The sequence below is a fragment of the Symphalangus syndactylus genome, chromosome 3 (genome assembly GCF_028878055.3).
Source record: "Symphalangus syndactylus isolate Jambi chromosome 3, NHGRI_mSymSyn1-v2.1_pri, whole genome shotgun sequence".
NCBI classification, from domain to species: Eukaryota; Metazoa; Chordata; class Mammalia; order Primates; family Hylobatidae; genus Symphalangus; species Symphalangus syndactylus.
Genome location: NC_072425.2, coordinates 106,495,810 through 106,521,241, shown reverse-complemented (window position 1 = coordinate 106,521,241; position 25,432 = coordinate 106,495,810). Strand labels below are relative to the sequence as shown.

General features: G+C 37.1%; 1 protein-coding gene across 1 annotated transcript in view; it reads left to right on the top strand.

Moving 5' to 3' along the window:
* Positions 1-950: 950 nt before the first annotated feature.
* The window catches only part of COL1A2 (collagen type I alpha 2 chain), a 35,811-nt gene continuing 11,329 nt past the window's right edge, over positions 951-25,432 (top strand). Inside the window, exons 1-33 of the mRNA XM_055272662.2 lie at positions 951-1,242; positions 3,858-3,868; positions 4,491-4,505; positions 5,156-5,191; positions 6,303-6,395; positions 7,680-7,733; positions 10,635-10,679; positions 10,772-10,825; positions 10,918-10,971; positions 11,278-11,331; positions 11,751-11,804; positions 12,323-12,376; positions 13,917-13,961; positions 14,253-14,306; positions 14,407-14,451; positions 14,843-14,896; positions 15,398-15,496; positions 15,640-15,684; positions 15,799-15,897; positions 16,315-16,368; positions 16,492-16,599; positions 16,961-17,014; positions 17,126-17,224; positions 18,139-18,192; positions 18,656-18,754; positions 19,160-19,213; positions 19,768-19,821; positions 19,974-20,027; positions 20,303-20,356; positions 21,304-21,348; positions 22,486-22,584; positions 23,802-23,909; positions 24,583-24,636. Coding sequence (XP_055128637.1) covers positions 1,173-1,242; positions 3,858-3,868; positions 4,491-4,505; positions 5,156-5,191; positions 6,303-6,395; positions 7,680-7,733; positions 10,635-10,679; positions 10,772-10,825; positions 10,918-10,971; positions 11,278-11,331; positions 11,751-11,804; positions 12,323-12,376; positions 13,917-13,961; positions 14,253-14,306; positions 14,407-14,451; positions 14,843-14,896; positions 15,398-15,496; positions 15,640-15,684; positions 15,799-15,897; positions 16,315-16,368; positions 16,492-16,599; positions 16,961-17,014; positions 17,126-17,224; positions 18,139-18,192; positions 18,656-18,754; positions 19,160-19,213; positions 19,768-19,821; positions 19,974-20,027; positions 20,303-20,356; positions 21,304-21,348; positions 22,486-22,584; positions 23,802-23,909; positions 24,583-24,636 — 2,025 coding nt within the window. The 5' untranslated portion in view covers positions 951-1,172. The remainder of the gene's footprint in view (positions 1,243-3,857; positions 3,869-4,490; positions 4,506-5,155; positions 5,192-6,302; positions 6,396-7,679; positions 7,734-10,634; positions 10,680-10,771; positions 10,826-10,917; positions 10,972-11,277; positions 11,332-11,750; positions 11,805-12,322; positions 12,377-13,916; positions 13,962-14,252; positions 14,307-14,406; positions 14,452-14,842; positions 14,897-15,397; positions 15,497-15,639; positions 15,685-15,798; positions 15,898-16,314; positions 16,369-16,491; positions 16,600-16,960; positions 17,015-17,125; positions 17,225-18,138; positions 18,193-18,655; positions 18,755-19,159; positions 19,214-19,767; positions 19,822-19,973; positions 20,028-20,302; positions 20,357-21,303; positions 21,349-22,485; positions 22,585-23,801; positions 23,910-24,582; positions 24,637-25,432) is intronic.

Here is a 25,432-nt window from a genome sequence, read left to right as displayed (position 1 = left end):
ACTTGGTAAATCCAGACAAGGAGCTCATGGAGAAGGGGAGGGGAGACTGGAAACCATGAAAGATCCCCCACCGCAGCCTCAGAAAGGAGAGACTGAGAAATAAGTTCTCGGTCTCCAGGTCGGTTGGAGTCGTTTCGGAGTGCCAGACCATCCCCCAAAAGACACTCTTTGGAATAAGCCTCAGCAAAGGCAAGCTAGGAGGTCGAAGGACTTCCCAGGTGACTCGGTGTAGAGTTCGCAAAGCCTATCCTCCCTGTAACCGGGTGCCAAGCAGCCTCGAGCCTGCTCCCCAGCCCACCTGCCAACAAAAGGCGCCCTCCGACTGCAACCCAGCCCTCCCCACACAGTACCCCCCTTTCCCGAAGTCATAAGAGAAAGAGAGTGCATCACTGTTGAAACAGCGGGCGCACAGGAGCCCTAAAGCTAGAGAAAAGCTGAACGGGGCTGGGGGCGGGGTGCACGGGTGGAGGGGCGGGGAGGCGGGATCCGGCTGCGCCACGCTGTCGAGTCTTCCCTCCCTCCTTCTCTGCCCCCTCCGATCCCGCTGGAGCCCTCCACCCTACAGGTGGCCTACAGGGCACAGGTGAGACAGGACTGGACAGCTCCTGCTTTGATCGCTGGGTTCCCGATCCCTCTCTAGCTGCTCAGCCGCCCGGAGATCTGCAAATTCTGCCCATGTCGGGGCTGCAGAGCACTCCGACGTGTCCCATAGTGTTTCCAAACTTGGAAAGGGCGGGGGAGAGCGGGAGGATGGGGAGGGCGGAGGTATGCAGACAGCGAGTCAGAGTTTCCCCTTGAAAGCCTCAAAAGTGTCCACGTCCTCAAAAAGAATGGAACCAATTTAAGAAGCCAGCCCCGTGGCCACGTCCCTTCCCTCATTCGCTCCCTCCTCTGCGCCCCCGCAGGCTCCTCCCAGCTGTGGCTGCCCGGGCCCCCAGCCCCAGCCCTCCCATTGGTGGAGGCCCTTTTGGAGGCACCCTCGGGCCAGGGAAACTTTTGCCGTATAAATAGGGCAGATCCGGGCTTTATTATTTTAGCACCACGGCAGCAGGAGGTTTCGGCTAAGTTGGAGGTACTGGCCACGACTGCATGCCCGCGCCCGCCAGGTGATACCTCCGCCGGTGACCCAGGGGCTCTGCGACACAAGGAGTCTGCATGTCTAAGTGCTAGACATGCTCAGCTTTGTGGATACGCGGACTTTGTTGCTGCTTGCAGTAATCTCATGCCTAGCAACATGCCAATGTAAGTGCCTTCAGCTTGTTTGGGGGAGACTGGGTAGAGAGGTTAGATGGGAGGGCACCCTGCCCTGAAAAGGAAAACCTGTAACCTGAATTCAGGTACACTTGGAGGGCAGACTTTCAGGCATGTGGGAAAACGCCGGAATTGATAAGAAACGTGGAAATTACTTTAAAAAATGAAAACATAAAAGCCTTGCCAAAAGTTAGGGAACTTTTCCTCTAAGTTCAGAGTGAGACAGTTAACTCGATCTGGCTCCTCAGCTTAGTAACCCCCAAAGGGAGCTGAAGGTCTTTTCCCTAAGGATGAGATATTAACGCCAATGTGGTGGAAGAAGTCAAGGGCCTCCACCCCACAGGCCCCATAACCGCACTGATGTCCACCTTGTAAAACTTGAGGCTTGCGTTAGAAAGCCCTTCAATTGAGTAATGTAAAACTCACCTCCTAAGAGCTTTTATCTTGTGGGCATTGTAAGGCTTGTCCAGAGGAGGATGAGGATGGCGATGATGATATGATGATGGCTATAAGGCGCCCTCTGGAGGAAGAAAAATGAAAGTACAGGGGACAGGGCCTTAAGCAAATGGAATCCCAATTAAAGCTTCTACGGGTTTATACAGATTGATGATCAGCATTTCTGGTTGGAGCCTTTCCCAGTGGCTAGTCAGTGAACCCTGGAAAGAAGAATGGATGCTACTTGGAATGGGTACATTCTGAAAAGTAATATAAGTGTCTCAATTCACTTTCTAGTCATGGAAATGGTAACATTTTTTAACTCAAATCTGCTCTAAATTTTGTTTGAGCCTGAGAATTACCCCTTTGACATGTTCCCAGTGATAATCAACCGTTATGAACTCAGCAAGTTGAGAAATATCAACATTGACATGAGATGAGGAGACCGGGGTTTTTCCCATGACTCTGACACCAATTTGCTGCGTGACTTTCGGCAAGTCAAACGGCCTTTTCTAAAATGTGAGACAGAGATTAAAAGGACCCCAAGGCCACTTTCCAGCTCTAGGTTCTATGGCCAGACTTTCATGTCAAGAGAGAATGCAGAAGATCAGTCCGTTTTCATCTTGAAAATGGCTGCCAAAGTACTAGACAAAGATATTGACTAGATGGGGGATGGTATTGTCTGACCACACCCAGTACTCCAAAAAGTTGTTCCACCCACATAGCACGGTGTCTACCAACGCATAATTTCTAATGCATTTGTGTGCGTGTGTGTGTGTGTGTCTGTTCCCCCTTCATTCACTTTTAGTATACATACTGTGGATACTAATGAGTAATTGCAGTGAACAAATTCACATTACCGAGTTCATATTTTTAATGAGATCTGAGAGTGGGAGGAAAGAGTCGGCTCCTAGAGAATAAAATGAAGGCAGACTTAGGGAAATTTGAAGGTACAAAGGCAACTTACCTTCTGATCAACAGCCAACCACAGTCTGGAATAAATGTTATCAAACACACATTCTTCAAAATGATCCATGTCTGAGTAATTAAAAGGCAAATTTCCAAAATCATAAGGACTTCCGTTAATCAAGTCAGGCATAATTATTCTTCCTACTGATGGACACAATGAAGTAAACATATCATTCTTGTAATTTAACAGTAATTCTCATAAATTGCCCTTAAATGTCAGTGCTGGATGTGGTCCACCCTCCTGAATTGTGACTGTTGCAACAGATGTTCTCACTTCAGATAACGCACTTCTTGGCCACCTAATTAAAGCAATTTTAGGGGTGATTCATCCTATTGCAAGCTTGGCCACACTTGTATCCTGTATTAACCTATAATTTTTATACCATAGGAGAGGAATTCACTCTTTAAGGACTTATAACAATTATGGCAAAAGGGGGGATAGTACTTTTGTTTATTTTTTCTATCATTTTTCAAGATCTTTAATCCACAGTTTTTCCATTTATACAAAACTATTTCTCTGAGACAAAAATGATACATATTGGTAAAATGATCTTACCTAATTTAAGTGAACTAATTTAAAGCAAAATTCAGATGCCTGAATTAATCCATTTTCATAGTTAATAATGTGCAAATTAGACCTTTTGAAAAAGGATATTAAGAATGGCACAAACTCAGTGAAGTACTAAGTAACTTCAATGTTTTATAAAAGAGTAAGTCAGCTTCAATATTTTATAAAAAACAAATTCAATATAGAATTTTAAGGTAACATACTTTCCTAAATTTTACATTTTTTAGATATTTAGGTATTAAAAATGATCTAAATCATAAATTATTTCCTCATCAATCTACTAGTCTTACATTCAGCGATTCATCTGTGCACTTTACCAGCTCAATTGCTAAGCATTCAAAATATCCTTCAGACACATTAATATTTCACAGCATTTATAAAATAGTAAATAATTAACAATTTAATTCAAAATATATTTACATTTTAATATTGCAAACAAATCACCCTGCTGATCCCTGCCATACTTCTGACCTGCATAATTTCCAAGTCATTAAAATATTCTTAATAAAAAATATAACTGGTACTTTAGGTAACTCAATTCTATAATCTTGTTTCTCTATTTGCTAATTATTGCTATTGATCCATGAAGTGATACTAATAATTATTTCCTACTTTTTCTTTTTTTTTTCTACAGCTTTACAAGAGGTGAGTAAAACTTTTTTAGAATTTTTAAAAATACTTTGATTCCCTTGGCTACAGTGATGTCTTCTCTTGGAAGGGAAGAAGTTACATTAATATTGATCATCCTAGATTCCCAAGAAAATTGTGAAGAATTATGATAGTCAAAACCTTTCTGGCTGCCTTAGAAAGTACCCACCCAATTTTCCAAAATAGGCGGGGCTACTGAATAAGACTAGGTTTATAAAATACTCATAAGAAATATAGAGTAAATAATCAAATAGAAGCTTGAGTTTTAGGATCAGCTTCTATGAAGCAGAAGATTTCACTGAGCTAGAGAATCTTTTCACTCCTTTGGAATCATTTGCAAAAGCATTTATTGTTAACACATTCTTAGCTCATGAATTGAATTTGAGGCGTAAGTACAGGTACGTATTGCTATGTATTTTTTGTTCTGTAGGTACATATTTTTATCTGACATGTTGGTAAAATTTTAAATTGTAGTTTGAAATATTAAACTAAGATAATAGTAAATGCATAATGTAATGAATTGTGAAGGTATATTTGTATACTACACCAAAATGGAAGCTGTTTTTAAATATATATATACAATTTTCTTCATAATAATCTTTGATTTATTCTTTTCTAGGAAACTGTAAGAAAGGTAAGAGTACACTACTTCTCTATAAATATCTAAAATTATCAGGGATAACATAATTTAACTAAATTGATAGTAGACTATAGAAGGAAAATACTTTATCAAAATTTTGCTTATATGAATATGCATTAGCTAAAGCATAAAATAAAGTAGCTTTGATGTTTAAGATAACAAAGTTTAATTATCTTCCAGGGTCATCTGTAATTACGTTTATGTGATGCAAACTGGTGATTTACATACAAAAGGAAAAAAAAGACTTGTTTTTATTCTGGAGATGGAAGGCATATTATGTTAATTATAGGTAGTAAAAAAAGTTTATTTTAAAGGGCTTTGACTATATAAACGTGCTGTTAAAAATGTAACAAAATGGTCATTTCATCTACAGTTATCATCTTATTCAAAATGCTATACATAGTATTGACCTAATAGTGAAGACTATAGCAGCTTCCAATCCCCCAACTGAAAAAAAATTACATATAATTATAATTAAAATATATACTTTTATCTGTTGCATTGCTTCAATTTTTTATGTGCTATCTAATAACATTGTAGTTAGATCAGTCTTACCAACTAATTATTATCAAGAACGATTTGCTTGTTCACTGGAAATTACTTCTTAGGCATTTATTATTGTCCTGTTTGTATCTTTCCTGTAGGGCCCAGCTGGAGATAGAGGACCACGTGGAGAAAGGGTGGGTAATTTTTGAACTATAAAGAGCTTCGCCCCATATTTGAATAACTATATATTAGAAACTACAGGAACTGGCTATTTATAAGAATATTATGTATCCAGATAATTGTACACCCCTTTAAACAGGAAATGCACTGCAGAAGAAGTGAATGAGCATTATTATATGTGATCAATATTTGTTTTAGGTCAAAATTACCGTTAAAAAAGAAAAACTGTTACAGTCATATTCTTTGCATGGTCTACTTTCTTTGTAATTGACCCATCCAACACATGCATAATGAAAATATATCTACCTACCACCACAGTCCTCTTTTTAACATATTTCATTTGCTTTTGAAGTAAGATCCCGTAGGTAGCTTGGAAATAATAGTGAATTAGTAGTCAGTAACATGTTTCTCTGCTCAAATTCATACATGTACAAGTCAGGCTTACATTTTATTTGTGGCATTCTTAAATCTCCCTGCTATGCTTATTTGACATTTATAACTACGTGGTTTTGCATTATATAACACTTTTGCCAATACATGAATACCTATATCTTATATCTATTAGGAAGTGGAGACTCACATGTATTCTACTCAAACAATTTATTAGAAATAGAATTATATCAGTTAATTATTTTAACAACACAAGTAGTTAATGATGGTAAATCTGCAGGATTTTCTATCCTATGATAAAGTGACCTTATTAACTGTCATATCAGTTAATTCATTCACATGTAACATACCAAAACAATTGAATCAGTTTGTCACAGTCAGAGATCGGCAATAAAAATACAATGTAAGTCCTTGTGCACTGTTAAACATATGAAGCACGTGGAACCATACATTTTAGCTATAATTTTTATATTTGAATACTGGAGCTTCAGTATGAATTAATATTCAATGGCTGAGATAGTTCTTTAGGAAAACTTCCCTGTGATATCTTGAGAGTTATTAACCCTCTTTCTAAAATAGACTCATAAGTGAATTTCAATTAATGACAAATATAGTATATTAAATTTCCACCCTACTTGCACATAGAAAGGTCTGAACAACTGATCTTACCACATGTAATTCTTAGGTTTCTACAGGGCCTGTCTAACCTGACCTTACTCACTTTTTACATAACAGGGTCCACCAGGCCCCCCAGGCAGAGATGGTGAAGATGGTCCCACAGGCCCTCCTGGTCCACCTGGTCCTCCTGGCCCCCCTGGTCTCGGTGGGGTAAGATGTCTTAAGTATTGCTAACTTTTAGCTAACTTTAGTTGAAAGAAGGCTTATTGTGGAATTTATTTTTAGCAGTTAAGGGATAATTCTTCCATTTGAAAATTAGTATATTTTATTTCATTTATTTGGTTTCTTCACTCAAGATTCTGCTTTACCCATTCTCTTTGTGAGCCCTTGTCAATTACAGGACTGGTCTTTGTGTGCACTGAAGTTAGCTGTGGCCATCATTACCATTATTTAATTTGGAGATTTAATATCTTTTATCAGTAAGGCACAAATAAGAGGTGTTGCATTATTAAGGATTTTGATTAGATTGAACTACATAAGTGAAATCCCTGATCTTAAGCAATTTTACAAACATCCTACGCTTTTTATTCTCCTTGACTTGAAGTCTGCTGAACCAACATTCAAAGCAGTTTTAGGTTTAATTTGCTTCAAACTAATTTGAGAAAAGTATATTTCCCTTTTTCATTAATATCTTCTTTTAGCTTTATGTCTTTAACAATGGTATGAGTGCCAAATGGCCTCACTGCAGGAAGGAAAACATATTTGCTTAATTGGTTAGCACTGTGAATCAGAAGCCTGATTCTAATACCCAACTGTATGCCAGTAAAATAAGACCTTTCTCCCCCAAAGATCCTATTATGATTGCTTGTCTATGAATTGCATTAAAAAGCAGCTTCTTTGATCGAGCTACCACTATAAGAGAGATCTTTAACAGTGAAGTTATTACTGTGAACTAGTTTTTAGAAGTTTTATCTTCCAAGGGGCATTTTAATTTTATTTTCCTCTACACTTGAAAACTCTTTATATCCTTCCTGAAACTCCAGCAAGAGAAAGATCTCTTAGTCACTTTGTGTAGCTCCAGTGGGGAAGGGCAACATGTGAAAATGTGAAGATGTCCTCTTGAGCTCTGTCTAATTTATCAGGAGCCCTTAGCAACATTAAAAGTTTAGAAAGCTTCCCTTCCTCAGAGTAGAGGTAAAAGGTGGGAGTGGAGACACCGAGTTAGGGCAGAAGAAGGGCTCAAAAAATAAAGTAGGGAAGTTCTCCATTTCAAAGAGGTGTCGGCCAAGTTTTAAACGTACAGCTCTCCTGACTTTTTAGGAATTTAGTTCAATATAGAATTTTAAACTAATAATTATATCAAAAACATTGCCCTCTTTTAAATAACAACAGAAAAATATTTACAAGTAGAATGAGAAAATGAACTACATGACTAGTAACTAAAAATATTTTTTATATGTATATAATTTTTTTTTTTTTTTTTTACTTCTCTAGAACTTTGCTGCTCAGTATGATGGAAAAGGAGTTGGACTTGGCCCTGGACCAATGGTATGCTTATCTGTTTATCTTAGCCAAAAAATTTGCTAAATAAATAATTCATTTTATGTCACATTTTACTACTCCATTTATTTAGCTACCTAAGTTAACACTCAATATTTAGATTATACAAAAACAACTCTTTTTGTCTTCAATTTATGAAAACATAAGTTAAGGAGTTCACTTTTCTTTACAAAAGTGCCTCATTAAGATAGATCATATACTTATGTCCAAGAAATAATCTTTGGACATAGGAACCATAACTTGGGCAAATCAACTTAATTTAAAACAGTAATCACTCTGATTAATTTTTTTAATATTCTTTCACATTGCTTAGAATTTTAAGCAACACTTAGAGGCTAGAACTATTTGTTAAGTTCTCTGAACTTGTTGGAAAGGATCAACAAGTTCTAGTCCAGCTAATTCATTTTAAAATGGGAGAGTTTAAGCCCTTTTCTCAAGGTCATCCGGGTAACTAATGACATAACTAGAACTAGCTGCCAGGCAAGATGTCTAATATTTGATTACATCATGGTTTATGTACCTAGTCCTTGAATAAACCACTCATTTAGTCAACAGATATTAATCAGGTACCTTCAATGGGCCCTAAACTGTATTAGGAACTGGGAAAATTACAAGGAATATGACAGATTCTGATCCTTCCTCAAGGAGTTAACAATATAGAAAATGTTTCTTTTTCTGCATTTTGACAAAAAAAAATCCTTTTTTAGTCTATTGATTGTAAATCAATATAGCATAGAGTATGAGTGAAAATCTAGCATTTATGTCACTCAGTACAGATATTCAGCACCATACCCTATCAGTGGAGCACCGCTTAGAAACATTCCCTATATGATGATGATAATAATGATGATGACTATTAACAAATGAAGCTTCTAACAAGCATTAGAGAGAAGTTTGAAGGGAAAAATGCTAATATGAGCATGCAAAATGTATACTAGCATATATGAAATAGAGGGAAAAATTGCCAGAAGTCAAAGTGTTAGGTTGATTAAGCACTACAGAATTTAATGTATACACACACACGCAATTTAGTGATTTTAATTAATTGTTTCAAAACAAAGGTATTTATCTGCCCAAAGTCAACATGGTCTTTAAAATGCAAATTTTACCTGGGCAGTGCACTTAGTGCTCTATCTTCAAAAGAAGATGTTCTGCTGGAGCTAATGGCCCACAGTAAGCTAATATACTCTAAGGGTGAGATAATATTTTCTGTAAATTAAAACTCTCACTTGAGAAATAATGTACCTTTAATTGATGACTTCTAATTCCCTAATTTTTTTCTGGTAATTTAAAATGTTCATATCTGAAATGAAAAAGTAGAGTGTTTCTTTTGGCTTTGTTTATATTGGATATTTGAAATTAGCTGTTTCAGCTAATGCTGGACATTAGTCAGTTTTAAAGCAGTACCTATATCTCAAGAAGAAGCAAAGGGGTGGAAAGTAAAGAGCTACTAAATGTCATTTTTAAAAAGCCCACTAAGCTGGGAAAATTAATATGGATTTAGGTTCCCCTGTTTTTGGAACATCTGTCTTGGCGGCATAAAGCAGAGTATTTTACTTTGAAATATCAGTGAAATATAATTTAAGCTTGCACATCCACACACATGCACAGACATACGTAATCAACAGATATCTGTTTCACAAATAGGGAAGATAGGCAGCAATAAAGTATTAAAATAATTTCCATGTTGGAAAATCAATAACTATAAAACCCCACAGGGTTCTTCTCTGAATTAATGAGTAATCATACTGTCTCACAGCCTCCATGAAATACACTACATTTTATGTAAATGAAATTGTTACAAATACATGAAAAAATAAATATAATTAGAAATTCATGATGTCAAAGAAAATTATTTTTTAATGTATGCCTAAAAAGCTATTGTGATCGAAAAGTGACAGTTTCTTTTAATGTCAGAACAATTTCTAAAACCAAATGAATAATTCTTATAATTAAAATGATGTATATTTTAGATAAAATCCATGTTATTTCACTCTAGGCATTAATACAGTAAGGTAGGTTTGACTGCAGAGTCCCGATGGCTGATGTCATGAACAAATTACTTGAGACTGGTACATGAAATATTTTCAGCATTATGAGGAACAAACCCTACGATGAGCTTACACAAGCATTGATTACTGCAAAGAGGAGTCAAGAAAGTGTATTTAGCTTACAAACGAGTAACAGCCTGTTTTACCCTACTTTTGTGCTATGGAAACAACAAAAGGGAAAACAATCTTCCATGATTTGGGCCATATTTTCAACAATAATATCGTATAATAGACTCTTTCAGAAGGCTGTTTCAATAATATTTTATTTTTCCTTCACCCCTCATTACATCCACTTTTGTTTGACATTTTCATCAGTCACCAATAACCCTTAGAGGAGCGATAAGCTTATAACAAACTTCTCTCTAATCATTAAGAAGGACTTCTGATTCTTTTCAATTTATGTCCTTTGTGGCAATAAAAATACCAATTTCTTAGCTAAATATGACATAGGAAGATGACATATGATCAATGAAATCCATATGGAAATGCTTCATCTGCTGCATAGAAGACAATTGTATATTCTGCACTTCTGCAAAGACTGATTCACTTCATTGCATCAGAACAAGCTCAGTATGCCCAATTGTGCACAACTTTAAGGAACCTATGACTGCCCCGTCTAATTCTCATTGATTGCTGTTGATTTGGATTGGGAGAAAAGGAAAAGCAAAGGGAGAGAACTAGTGCAGGAAGTTTGAGTTCTTAAATTCTTCCTTGGAAGGAATAAAAACTATGGAATTAAACCACAACAATGGCACTGCTAAGTTGGTCGTATCTGACCCCAGCCAACACCATGACAACTTATCAGTGCTAACTGTTGATGTATCTCCTTTCTTTACAGGGCTTAATGGGACCTAGAGGCCCACCTGGTGCAGCTGGAGCCCCAGTAAGTACTGAAAGCTTGTAATGCCTCTTATGTAAAAAGACAGAGAATTAAGAAATAAAGGCTTGGAGTATGACATTCTTTTTTTCTTTTAGGGCCCTCAAGGTTTCCAAGGACCTGCTGGTGAGCCTGGTGAACCTGGTCAAACTGTGAGTACATTTTTCCACCTTTGTGATAAGTTTTCTTCCAGGAAGTTTATGAATATAACCTTAGCGAAATGATGGGTCTCCCGTTTTCTTAGGGTCCTGCAGGTGCTCGTGGTCCAGCTGGCCCTCCTGGCAAGGCTGGTGAAGATGTAAGTATTTACTCTTAAGCACTTTCAAAATGCTATTTAAATACTCTTGCCTCAACAAGATTTTCTAGATTCAAATTAAGTATTCTGCCAAAAGCTGAATATGCCTGACAGAACTCTTAATGTATGGGAAATATTATTTTAATGAAATATTAACTAACCTGCTTGTATTAAGGGAAAGATTAAATATGTATCTGGATCCATATTTTTATGTGATAACTTTCTCCCCTTTTGTAAAAACCAAGATTCCCCCATTTTGTCTGATAGTTTACCAAGAAGAAGTTGACTCTACAATGTTTTCATGTTTAGGGTCACCCTGGAAAACCCGGACGACCTGGTGAGAGAGGAGTTGTTGGACCACAGGTGAGACTTTTTACATTGGTAGATAGCACAAACATCATAGGCCTATAAGAGAGTTGCTAAAACTAGCATCAATCTGAATGACAACATCGATGTCACCCAAACTCATAACATGAATCGGAGGCATCTAACAAAGAAAAAAGCCTAGTAAAAAAAAATTCATATACATTTTATTCATACAAATAATGGAATATAAATGACAGCAAGCATACTATAAGCAACTAAATTGTGTTTTCTACAAATACCGTATTATTAGTTACACACATTAGAGCAAGTTAATTTGTTGCTGTGTGCTTAAAGGTATACTAGACTTTGATTCAAAGCATGAACTTTGATGAGAATAAATACTTTGGAGGGAAGAAGTCACTGTCTTTTTATTTATGGTAAAACATTATTCACCATCTTCTGCATTTCTTTCTAAGGGTGCTCGTGGTTTCCCTGGAACTCCTGGACTTCCTGGCTTCAAAGGCATTAGGGTGAGCACATTCTTTACTCAGATGAGAGAAAATGCCTATTAATTTTTGGAAAAAACTCAAGTATGTTTAAAATCTTGGGTGACATATACTCACTTTCAAATTCTTGGAGTTTGCCAAAAGGAAGAAAGAGTTAAAGAGTCAGATTTCTTGAAAGTAAAGTGGGGTGCAATTTTTTCAGTCTGTTCATAGCTACCAAAAAACAGGCTCACTACAGAGAAAATTATATAGAACATGTATTACTTATTGAATATTTACAACCATCTGACAATCATAAAATTATTAAGGATGGAAAAGATGTGAGAGAACACCTAGTCCTCCATCCTTCTCTCTCAATGGCAAGAAAGTTAAGTGACCTATCTAGGGCAATAGACTGAGTTTGCTGGGACCTAGAACACTGGACTTCTTTCTACTGCAGCAGACAAGACTTACCCAGGAGAGATTAATGGCAAAGATACACAATTTTTATTTGACCAAACACTATCGTGGAACAGCATTTTATAATAAGGCTTGCCTTTCAGGGACACAATGGTCTGGATGGATTGAAGGGACAGCCCGGTGCTCCTGGTGTGAAGGTAAATATTAAATTAGAAGCACTGTTTTTAAGCACTTGATTGCAATTCCCCATGACCTCCAGAAAAGTATATTATACTGAAGACTACCCATATTATAAAAAGCATTTTTTTTTCTTTTCTGTACTTCAAATCCCTCAAGGATGGGGACTATGAGAGTCTGTGAAAAAAGGTCAATTATTAATATTTATTAAAATTCAATATCTATTAAACAATTGAGATAAAAATAATATTAATAGTTTCTTCTTCCATTTCCTTTCCTCCCTCTATAATTTCAGTGTATCTCTGCAGCCAAAATAAGAGTAAATAAACATATATAATCAGAGATTAGGACACTCTGTATTATTTTAAACTGTAAATTCTCCTTTGCCACACACTAATTAGATAGGTACATTCATGTCGCTATACACTTTCCAACCTCTTTCCTGTGATTTATCTGTGCACACTCAAAAAAATTTTAATTAGGTAATTAAAGTCTCAGAAGTGTGTTATCTCTTGGCTAGGCTCTTCTCTGACAGTGTTTTCAACTATAAAATGTTCTCTTTCCTATTAAGGAGATAATGTGATATTAAAGTGAATACCAACGTAATTACAAATTAATGAGTAACGAATACTAGCGGGACCAGAAATGAACATGAATATGGAGAATCTGTTCTAACTTTCCAGCTGCCACACAAATGGATAAGGTCAAACTCATTCTCCCAAGAGCCCAATATAACAGCTCAGACTACTAATCACTGTATCATAAAATGTTAGAGCTGCAAGGAGCTTTGGAGACCCCCTCATTTTGCAGAGGTGGGAAACTGAGGCTTCGTGAGAGCAATTGACTTGCCCGAAGTCACACATCTAGAGGTTAGAAAGTCATAGGCTAGAAATGATCCCCCCCTGCCACTTCAATGCTTATTCCCAAAGAATAGACTTCACACAGGATCCTGGAAATGAAGGGTCCTTATGAGGTCTCTTAAACCATATTTCCTCTATATCTAAATCAGATTATCTTTAAAAAAAAGTTATTTTACATGTGCCATAGTATTAAATCCCACTACTACTACTACTACTACCCTGATTTTTACTCAGGATAAGAATATAGATTGGAAATAAATATGATGGCTCTAAAAAATACCATGAAGCTTCAATTTTTCATGCACATTTTATGAAAGTGATAACACTGAGTGTTCAAAATAACTTTAAAGAGGATAAATACGGTTACATTGAAAGTAAATTTATCCTTTTCCATCTCTTTTTATGATATTGTTTCTAATATATAATTGATATCCTGAATCTAAGGGAGAAATTGGGGAAGAGGTACACTCAAATAACCACATCTCCTTAGAACCTGGATATTTGGTACTATCTGAATAAAAACTCATGTTAGCACATTTTAAAATCTGTGTGTCTGGCATAATTGAAAAACAATCTATATGTGTAAGAAATGTTATGAAATATATGAATGGTTCAAAGTAAAAAAATAGGGTAAAATTGCACTATCAGGAAAAATAATTGTTATATTTAATGAACAAAAACTCAATCCTTCTCCATGTAGGGTGAACCTGGTGCCCCTGGTGAAAATGGAACTCCAGGTCAAACAGTAAGTATTGACTACTTCATTGTAAATTTAAATGTGTACACTCTTTATGAGATGGAACTTCTTTAATGTTTTTGCTAATCACTGTATCCTTCAGCATTGTATTCTTTGATATTTTTCTAATAGCCTTCTGATACTTAATTGAAATCCACTACCATTTAGTTGGAATTAGAAGGCAACTTATTTGTTTTTAGTGTATTCTTGTACAGGTTGGAAACTGAACAAAGCAAATGATGCTTGTGACTTTTTTTAAATTAGCATTCTGGATTTTATTGAAAATATTTCTGCTTCTAGGGAGCCCGTGGGCTTCCTGGTGAGAGAGGACGTGTTGGTGCCCCTGGCCCAGCTGTAAGTGCTTCCATTTTTGTTCACTTTCATCCTTTTAAAAAATCTTCTAATGACTGTCATTTAAGTTTCCATCTGATCTTCCTCATTATTTTCTTCCTAGGGTGCCCGTGGCAGTGATGGAAGTGTGGGTCCCGTGGGTCCTGCTGTAAGTTTTGACACTGGGGAATTTGAAAGGAGTTGAGAATGTGGGATGGGCACTGTCTTCTTCATTAATCTCTTATGAAATAGCATCATTTCAGACACTTTACCAAATGTTCTGTGAGGTCTTTTGAAGACTCCATTTATAAGTAGCATAAGCCATTTATAAGTACCTGAACTTTTGGTTGACGTATAAAGCAAAATCTCCCCACCCTGGATACACCATGAATGTCTTGCCTTTGATGAGATCCTAACAACAACAGACTGGCTGTCGGTTTTTTTCTTTACTAATATAAATAGTGTCATGCCACTGTAAGCAACTTCAATCTTCTGTCATTGTTATTGTTTTCTTAATTTACTTGGAGGAAATTTCTTACCACCTTCTGCTTTGATTTCAGGGTCCCATTGGGTCTGCTGGCCCTCCAGGCTTCCCAGGTGCCCCTGGTCCCAAGGTAAAAACACTGGTGACCATTGTCACTACTTTGGTAAACTTTGTACTGTGATGTGAAAGATTGGAACTGTGTTTGCAGATAAAGAGATAATTACGAAATAGTTACCTTAATTACTCCTTCCCTTTAAAATGAACATAGAATGACCAGTTTTCTCACTCTACATTTAAAATGGATCATTTCTCTGCACTGTGCACTGTGCCCGTCCATATAGATGGCAACATGGAAATTGACTCTAGGACTAGTTAGTTAGGACTGACCGAAAACCAGAGTCAAGACACAGAGAGACAAAGGAGAGGGAAGGTAGTAACAGTAGCCAAGATGGCAGAATCAAGCAAGGAAAATAGGAAACCAAACTCAAATCTTGTTGTAATAAAACGGATAAGAAAAATAATTGCAATTTTGAAGTTTTATGAAGACATTTCATAAAACTTGGCATCTTAAAAACAGATACGATGTTTCATTATTTGCTGGTTAATTCCTTGGTTTTATTTCCTCTTTTAGGGTGAAATTGGAGCTGTTGGTAACGCTGGTCCTGCTGGTCCCGCTGGTCCCCGTGGTGAAGTGGGTCTTCCAGGCCTTTCCGGCCCCGTTGGACCTCCTGTAAGTAGCCATTGTCTTTAACCTTTATTGAGTAGAAGAAAACGAAGGTGGGGTAGGGGGAAGAAGAAGAATGAAGATGGCGTCAAAGAAGAACTGAAATATTCCAGTTAACTGATATCCTTCTCCTTTCCTTTTCCTCATAGGGTAATCCTGGAGCAAACGGCCTTACTGGTGCCAAGGGTGCTGCTGTGAGTATACCTGTGTAGCTAAAATGTGCTGCTATGATTTTAAAGGCATTTAATGTGTGCTGCCTCTACAGCCCATCACCTCCCTAATGGACCACACTGCATTTTCCTTCATAGGGCCTTCCCGGCGTTGCTGGGGCTCCCGGCCTCCCTGGCCCCCGTGGTATTCCTGGCCCTGTTGGTGCTGCTGGTGCTACTGGTGCCAGAGGACTTGTTGTAAGTGGTCATGACTGTGGGTCTCATCATCCTGAAATACCAGCTCTGCCATCATTTCATCACTATCTAGACTTCCACTCGTAGTTTTATTATTCCTATTTTTCTCTTCCTTAGCATTTTTAGTTTATATTTCTTATATATGTATGTACACTCCCGTCTGCTATATGCACACAGACATGCCCCTCCTGTTATCTTAAATCATTACCTCAAGGTAAATGAGGCAAAGTTCTACAATATCAGTTTTGTCCCTTCGACCAATACCATTCCCCTGTATGCAATTTAAATATGAACAGGGTACATTTCCTAGAGAACTTGAGCTTCTCTTTACCTTGACCCACAAATATTCTAAGAGATTTGTCTCCAAGAGGGTTTCAACAAATGTTTGTCATTTGACCACTGTTCTGTATTGAACCCTAGGGTGAGCCTGGTCCAGCTGGCTCCAAAGGAGAGAGTGGTAACAAGGGTGAGCCCGTAAGTAGCTCTATCATCACACTTTTATAAAGTTAATTGTTTTTCTCATTCCAGTTTCTCCAGCTGGACATAGTATAAAAATTACTTTTTACTCCCTCTTCTTTTGTTCTTTTCATTAAACAGGGCTCTGCTGGGCCCCAAGGTCCTCCTGGTCCCAGTGGTGAAGAAGGAAAGAGAGGCCCTAATGGGGAAGCTGGATCTGCGGGCCCTCCAGGACCTCCTGGGCTGAGAGTAGGTTTCAAATGCTCCCAACACCCAAACACACCAGAGGCAGATTATGACACCCCTTCATTGGGAATTGGTCAAAATTACTGACTGTGTTTTCTTAGGCAAAAAAAGCATCTGTTTTCCATCTGCCTTATTAAATCAGTGACTCTCAATTTAATATGTTATAAAATTGGCCTGGAAACAATGTTGACCTACTTTTGCAGGACGCTCATCTATGAGTTCCTCTAAGGGTTGGGTGAAGTGTTTTGGCTTGGTTTGTGTCTGTATCTCCCCTGTAAGGAGATCATGCTATTTTTAACAAACTCTACCTTATCAAAGTCAAGAGATTCCTTTAATTCCCTCTATTTCATGTACTTTCTCGCAGGGTAGTCCTGGTTCTCGTGGTCTTCCTGGAGCTGATGGCAGAGCTGGCGTCATGGTAAGTTGTCCATCACTTACTTCCTAGAAAGGAACTTGATGCTTCTGGTGGTGGGTGTGTCATTAGCTTTAACATCCTCCTCCTCTCTTTTTTTTTTTTTTTTTTGAATAGGGCCCTCCTGGTAGTCGTGGTGCAAGTGGCCCTGCTGGAGTTCGAGGACCCAGTGGAGATGCTGGTCGCCCTGGGGAGCCTGGTCTCATGGGACCTAGAGTAAGTTTCAAACTGATTCTGAGCAAATCACACCTGGCATTACTTCCTTCTTTAAAGGGTTGGTTAATATTGAAGATAACAATAAAAACATCAAAAGTAAATTTGTTAGTAGTCTTGCTGACAGTTGCATTTTTAACTTTATCAAAGCTCAGTAGATATTTTCATGTATTTAATTAGTTCATAAATTTTCTATTTATTACTTGATACAATGGCTATGAGGTTTTTGGAAGAATAGATCTATTTTAATATATCCAAATTAGATTGGTCCTCCTATCAGCATGAATCTTTTATCTTAATTTGTGAGTTTTATATAAGGTGTTCATGAAATATATTAGGACTATACATTATTCATTTATTAGATTCATAAGTGAAGTCTTTTTCCTAGCAATCACAAAGTGCTGTAATGTATTCAGCATCACACTAGCTATGGAGAAATAACCTCTAGGTCCATAGACACACTAATCCATAGCAATAGAGTAATTTTTTTGCCTCCATTACCCCTTATGGGTGAATATCAACTGTAATTGTACCATAAACAAGTAATAGGGACACCAAATATAGCAATAAGAAATCCACTTTGGAAATTGCTTACTAAAAGTATTAGTTTTTCTATTATGAGGCAAATAACGTGATACATTTTGCCTATATAGCATGTTGCTTAACAGTTTCTTGAGATATCTATAAAAGGATGAGTTGCACTAAATTTCAATAAAAGGAAAGCCACAAAAAAATAGAAGAAAAATTTCAGAACTCTTTTCACACTTCCCAGCTAGTGGCTAATATTCCTAATGATTTACCCTAGGCAACAAACAAAAAGTGGAGGGAAAGGGTGCCTTTGTTAGACTTCAGTTAATCCGAGGCTTGAGTATGTAAGTTAAAGTGCCAATATAAAAGCATCCTCATTTATTTTATAGGGTCTTCCTGGTTCTCCTGGAAATATCGGCCCAGCTGGAAAAGAAGGTCCTGTCGTAAGTATTGCTTATTTTCCATTATATTTTCAAGGACACTTATTGCACCCTTATCAAGTCTATTTTGTGGCTTATTTATACATGAACACATTGAAAATAAATATCAGACACATACATCATCTGGGAATGCAGAGTAATAGATCGTAATTATGGAGTCCAAATGAATGCAGGACTGAAAGCAGAGCAGGGGAGAGAAAAACATGGCAGGGAAAATTGAAGCAGGTGACAAGGGGATGGCAAGAAAAGGGAATGAGGGAAATTGCATACATACGAGATTGAATTGGCTATATGTGTACCGACATTCTAGTTAGAAAAGGAAAATGGATTCATAATTTATTAACACTTTATACAAGAAGCTCTATGCATTCAGAAAATTATTCTGTTTCATCCGTGGCAGCATGATAAGCTTGAGGTTGTGAGAATATGTTGACGCTGAGTAAACCTGAAATAACTCTGCTTTCAGGGCCTCCCTGGCATCGACGGCAGGCCTGGTCCAATTGGCCCAGCTGGAGCAAGAGGAGAGCCTGGCAACATTGGATTCCCCGGACCCAAAGGCCCCACTGTAAGAATCACCACAACTTTCTTACCCTCAGCACTTTCTGTAGCCAAATTTTACCAAACTCTGGTATTTCTCTCCTGCGAATCAGTCCAGTCTCAGGGAGTTTCCTTTCAACACAGGAAAACTGCAGGCCACTTATCACATTAAAAGTTTACCTCTAGTGTATCCTTATATCCCTGCTAAAAATCCGTCTCCTGATCCCCATGCTTCTACAGACACAGGGACATCTTACTGTACATGGAGCTGCATGGTGATGGATCACCCTTAGATAACAGAAACCACAGACTAGGGATCTCAAAAGAACACAAAAACAAGCAGGAGTCAACATTCCAAAATCATCGTGGTTAATTTGACATTAAATGTGTAAGGCTGTTTTTTGTTTTGTTTTGTTTTTCATTTTTACTCTAGGGTGATCCTGGCAAAAATGGTGATAAAGGTCATGCTGGTCTTGCTGGTGCTCGGGTAGGTGCTAACTTGTGTACAGATCTATTCACATAGCTTTCATCTAAGAACCACACTTTTTTTTTTACACCATCTGATATCATTTTGTCACTTTCTTTTCAAGATGGCATCCCCAGGGGTCCTTTTACCATCATAAAATGCCTTTTTAAAAACCAAACTTATAAAACAGTGAGCAAAAACAAATCAGAACATACATTAGGTCAAAAATACAGAAGCACTTGGCTTTAATTTTCTTCATTTTGGAATTAAAAGGGTGTGAATATGTAGTAGCATTCTCTGGCCTTTATAAATTGCCTTGTGTCTGCATACTTCACTTGAGTCATATCAAAAGTTAGCAGGCAAACCCATAAATATATATACCTACTATGTACCCACACAAATCAAAAATTTAAAAAGTTAGTAGGCAGTATTTGGGCTTTGGTGGGAACCCACAATGAGTTTAATTCATGCTAAAATGACAAACTTGTTTTAAGGAAGTTATACCTGAGGCTTTGAGACATCTTAAACTATCTGGCTTGCAGCTAACCATCAGCCTTTCTGTTAAATATTTTTAGGGTGCTCCAGGTCCCGATGGAAACAATGGTGCTCAGGGACCTCCCGGACCACAGGTGAGTATTTCTGCCACTCTTGTGCTCTTCTGCACTAGAATGTATACAGTCTCTCAAACTGACCATTTCCATTTTTCAGTCCAAAAGTTATACAGCTAGACAACAGTGGTGACATACGTTGCTATTTATGCTCTCTTTCCTGTCACTTTCAGGGTGTCCAAGGTGGAAAAGGCGAACAGGGTCCCGCTGGTCCTCCAGGCTTCCAGGTAAGTCAACTCAAACATACGCAATACTGCCTTTGGTCAGACTATTCAGCTGTAAATCACCACACCGTACCTCTCTTCTCCACCACAATAAACATGATTTCAGGACTGAAGCAAAGAAAGGTGCATTTTTTTCAAACAAACTTTTGTGTAATGCTTTAATAACATACGACCATGCTCCTGTTGATATTTGGTAGCCACCACCCCCAAACTCAATTATTAGCAAATCTCCTGAACATAGCCATAGGATTGAGATTTGTATTTCTTTTCATTTTTAGGGTCTGCCTGGCCCCTCAGGTCCCGCTGGTGAAGTTGGCAAACCAGGAGAAAGGGTGAGTAAAACAAGTAATAGTAAGTAGTAACTACTAAACTTGAGAATTTCCCCCTGTTTAATACCCCACTGCTATGCAATTATAATATGTAAAAGAAAATTTCGTATTTCATATGTTAATGATAGTGTTTTACATACGTTGGTGCTGATGGAGAGAATGAGCCAAATTACTTTAGCTCTGATTACTTTGTTTTACAGATTTAATGAAACATCACCTTATGAAAGTAAAATCTATCAATGAATATTTTATTTAATAGCCTTACTTTTTGTATTGTTCTTGATAACGTTAAGATACAAATTATTTCCTTCCCCATAGTGAAAAAGTAAATGCACAATTTTCAATCAGACTAGATCCTGAAAAATTCCTTTTGTGTTTTTCTTGGCATTCAGACAAGACACTGCTATACACAATCAGGGCATGAGTTCTGAGTCATTTTCTCTCTAATTGTGATGAATGTGCCCCAATTTAGTTACATTCTGTGGCCTGGTCTCCTTTGTCAACAGTAGGACACATTAAGGAGACAGCTGGTCAGTAATAAAAGAGAAACACTTGGGTATACAATTAACTAGGTAGAATATGATAATTTCTCTTAAGAAGACTGTTATATAGCTAAAAATAGGCAACGTCTAATATTGTTCATTATTATTTATCTTATTATTGAAGGAAATAGTCTGTTTTGTCACTTTTTAAAAAGCAATAAACTAAATAATGGGAAACAAATTTTTTGATACCAAGTTCTGGGATGGATACATTTTTGTCACCAATAAAATTCTCTCTTTCTGTATCTCTCCATACTAAAAGTTGTTCTTATTAGCCTGTGTACTTCTGCACTCATGTAGATACTGCCAGCTTTATTTCACTCTTTCCAAATTTTTCAAATATCTTAAGCATAAGTGAATTTGGAGATCACACACAAATTTCATGCTTTATTCTCATGTTTTGTCTAGGGTCTCCATGGTGAGTTTGGGCTCCCTGGTCCTGCTGGTCCAAGAGTAAGTGTCACTTTGTTAACTTTCATAAACTCTGGCAATGCGTTTTTAAAAGTAGTAGTACTTTCTCCTTAAAGCCACTGATGACCCTGCAACAAGTCTCTGATGCTATTCTATAGTCAAATGTAATCTGCAGAGAGCATTAGATTTCTAAGGTGATAGTAGAATTTTTTGTTTCATTGCTCATATTTCTTATTCAATAATTACGTAGTTATAAGAAACAAATAAATCAATATATATTATAGTCAGTGATTTATATAGACAACTATGCTACATTTGTGACAGCGGCTCAACTTGAGCTAAGGAAAAATAATATCTTACTAAGATCTAAAGTTAATTTTGGCAATGTGTGTTGATGTTCAAAGCCTAAAGCTGAACTTATGAGTAGTCATATAAAGAAAAAAATACTTAGTTTCTCTGTGGGTATTAGCATCACTGAATTGATTAATTTGCCCTGAAAGTATTCCATCATGTCACTAGTTAACACATATGTAGGAAGCTCAAAGAACCAACTTATAACAAGGTCCTTTGAAAGAGTTACAACGTGGACCTATGTGATAAATATTTTGGGCTATAGAATGCTATGTTCTAGTGATATTTAGATGTAAATTGGGAGATACTTAAATAGACAGACATATATATATATATATATACAAATACATATATCAAATATACATATGAATATTATAACTGTTACATCATTATTACACAAGGTTATAAAAAGGGGGCATAGATAGGAGAATATCTAATGTTATCTACACCTGCCATTGCTATTCAACCAAAATGACACAATCTTTTCTTTGAATACTACACATAACTGGTGTCTGTTTTTACCTATGGATTTATCACAGAAAAGACTCCTCAAAAAAGAGGAATGAATTGCAAAAATTGAATATTATACTCTAGACGCAACAAATTCTGGAGTTGTAGTCATGGAACATTAGAGCTAAGTGACACTTTAGAGAATATCTCATCAATCTCTTCATTTTACTAGTGGAGAAATTAGGAACAAAAGAAATTTTAATTTGCTAACAAATGCAGAACCAGGGCTCAGAAGCTACACAAGTGTAAACTCTCATGTAAAACAGTACCACTGAAAGTGATGAATGGCGCAACAATTCTTCTAATCACTTTTTTCAGGGGGAACGCGGTCCCCCAGGTGAGAGTGGTGCTGCTGGTCCTACTGGTCCTATTGGAAGCCGAGGTCCTTCTGGACCCCCAGGGCCTGATGGAAACAAGGTAAAATCTTATGTTTTATATATTGCTGGTTTGACCCAGTCTGCCTAGAATAAGTAGACCCTTTACAATAGAAAGATAATTGTTTTTCAGATTTTTATTTATTTCCAGTTCTGTGATGACTTCCCTGTCAGTAAAGAGCAATCCGATTCCAGTGGACCTGAATTATTCTAAACAAACAAACAATAGCAACAAACTGTGGGGGAAAATTCAGTGTTCCCCAAACATAAATGAATTAGAGTGGGTTGTCACTCTTTTCTCATCACACTGTTTATGCTTTTGTTTTAATCTAGAAACATTGTATATATTGGACGTTATTTTCAGAGAAAAAAACTTTTTATCTTAACATCTCATCCCATAGAGTAAAATTTCAAAAAGTAGCCTGAATTTTAATAAGAAGAGTTTATGATGATGAAAATTCACTGGGCAATACATTCACCCCAAAAATTTGTCTGGAAACTTGTGTTCCAAAATAGAATCTGTGGTTTAGATTTTAAAATAGATTTAACACACATTCCTGAAAAAGAGACTACCTTAACCACAATAAAAAGAAGAAAACTCATATTATTTTAATTCTTAACTCTAGAGGAAAAAATGTAAACATTAGTTGCAAAAAGCTATTTTAGTGTATGGAAGGATGTTCTTGGGAAAAAAATAAAAACATGAGGGAGAGAGGAAATAAAGAAACTATGGTTTTGTGAGGTAGTACTTTCAAAGGGATCTATTTATCTCAGAAGCTAGTCAACAGGTTTTAAGTATGTGGAATTGTAGGGTTTTATATAAAAATGGAAGATACAGTTTCTACTCTTAAGGAGATTAAAACACAAACATCTCCTCAATTGACACGGTCTCTTTCCATGTTTTCTATCTGGGCTAAGAGACTTATCCTTGAAAACTGTCTGTGGGTAAACATTTTTTACTCTCTGCTTCCCATTGTCCTATCCTCTTCTTCTCCATGCCTGCCATCCTTAAGAGGATTGAAGCAGGTTATAGAGGAATCGCAGCTGTGCACTCCCACTACCCTCATCTCTTCAGTCACCACGTCATTAACAGCATCTCTCTCGGCTATATTCTCCCTCCTTTCAATAGCCCAGCCTTTGTGTTTCAAAGCAGGCGAGAAGCCTGTCTAGCTAACTGTTTAAATTGGAATTCTTCAAGAGTTTGATTCTTCATTTTCTTCTTTCTCCACTAAAATTGATTTTACATGTGTTTGACTCAAGGGTGAACCTGGTGTGGTTGGTGCTGTGGGCACTGCTGGTCCATCTGGTCCTAGTGGACTCCCGGGAGAGAGGGGTGCTGCTGGCATACCTGGAGGCAAGGGAGAAAAGGTACCCTCCCAGTGTTGAACCCTGTTACATATTGTTGATGAACTCTAGCGAAGAAGGCTGCACAAGGATGCTCAAGTTTTCACAATTCTTGGCAGGTGGTCTGGTAGCGTTTTGATATCTATCTATATACATCTCCCTCTGCCACCTAGCACCTACACATTTCTAAACTCACTAATCTGGCAAAATTCCTTGCTACCATGGAATTTCACACAAACAGATGGTGTTGAGTAATACATGAGGCTCATTTTAATGCCACTAACAATAATGCCTCATCCTGCCCTAATTAATGGGAAGAAGCTATATTGAACAGCTGTCAACCGTGCTGCTGCATTAGTTATGCCATAAGAGTGATCAGGCGCTGCAGCCCATTGTGATGTTGCCTTACAATTCTGTCCACATGAATCTGTACCTTGCTTGATTATGCTTCAGGAGAGTGTACGGAAATTAGAAAAGACTGTTTAACAATAATCTGGAAATGGCCTTGAATTATTTTTTCCTCATTATTTTTCTCGATTAACATTCTACAGAATGGTAAGAAATCGAGACATTGCTAAAAATCTTAAATGATTGAAGGTATCATAGCATCTTCTGTAAAAAAGAAAAAACTTTCTGTTAATTTTGATTCAAAATTTTGGTCAGAAAACAAAAAGTTGCTCTTGCTTTATACTTTCAGGGTGAACCTGGTCTCAGAGGTGAAATTGGTAACCCTGGCAGAGATGGTGCTCGTGTGAGTAGAATTTTGTTTGTATGTTTGTTTGTACTTAGATTTTTTTTAATGTTTGAATTGAGAAGTTTTCCAAATTAGAACTACACAACACTTTATTTATCAAGTTTAATAAAATAATATTCCTTTCTCTCCTGCGTCTATGACTAACAATATCATTTATATGTTCCAAAGGAAAAATTAAAAGGGATTTAACCTCTTTGAAAATAATATCTTGAATTTTCTAACTTCCCTAGTGTCAATGATACCAACTACAAACTATAGACCAAAAGCTTTAGGTTTAATAGGATATTAAATGATTGTTTCAAGTGATAATAGAAATTAAAATAAATAAATAAATAACTCTCTTATGCTTTAGGAAGCCGGAACCTCTAGCAAGATTCTATAGTTATTCAAACCTACTCCCTAGAAATTTATCACCCAAAGAGCAGCCCCAAAGATTAGCTGTTAATGCCATGAAGATGCCAAAGATAATCCCATGATAGTCTAATTACCTTATCTAGGATGTCAGCCTCATGGGTCTTCCAGGCCACAGTCAGCCTGGATTCCTTTATTCACCTCTCCTTCAGAGCTGAAAACTGACTGTAGCACATCTGTAATAGTCTTTCTTTTGAATCACATAGTTTTAACAGTTTCAAACAAGGCTACTCATTTGCTGCTCTCCAGGGAATTTTACAGTAGCAGAAAGTTCAGATCTCCCAAATTTCTGACTGCTGTTGACTTACACATTTCCATAACCTTTATTACTGGAGTACCCTCCTTCTGAGAGTGGCTTCTAATAGTCTTGATAATTAGAACC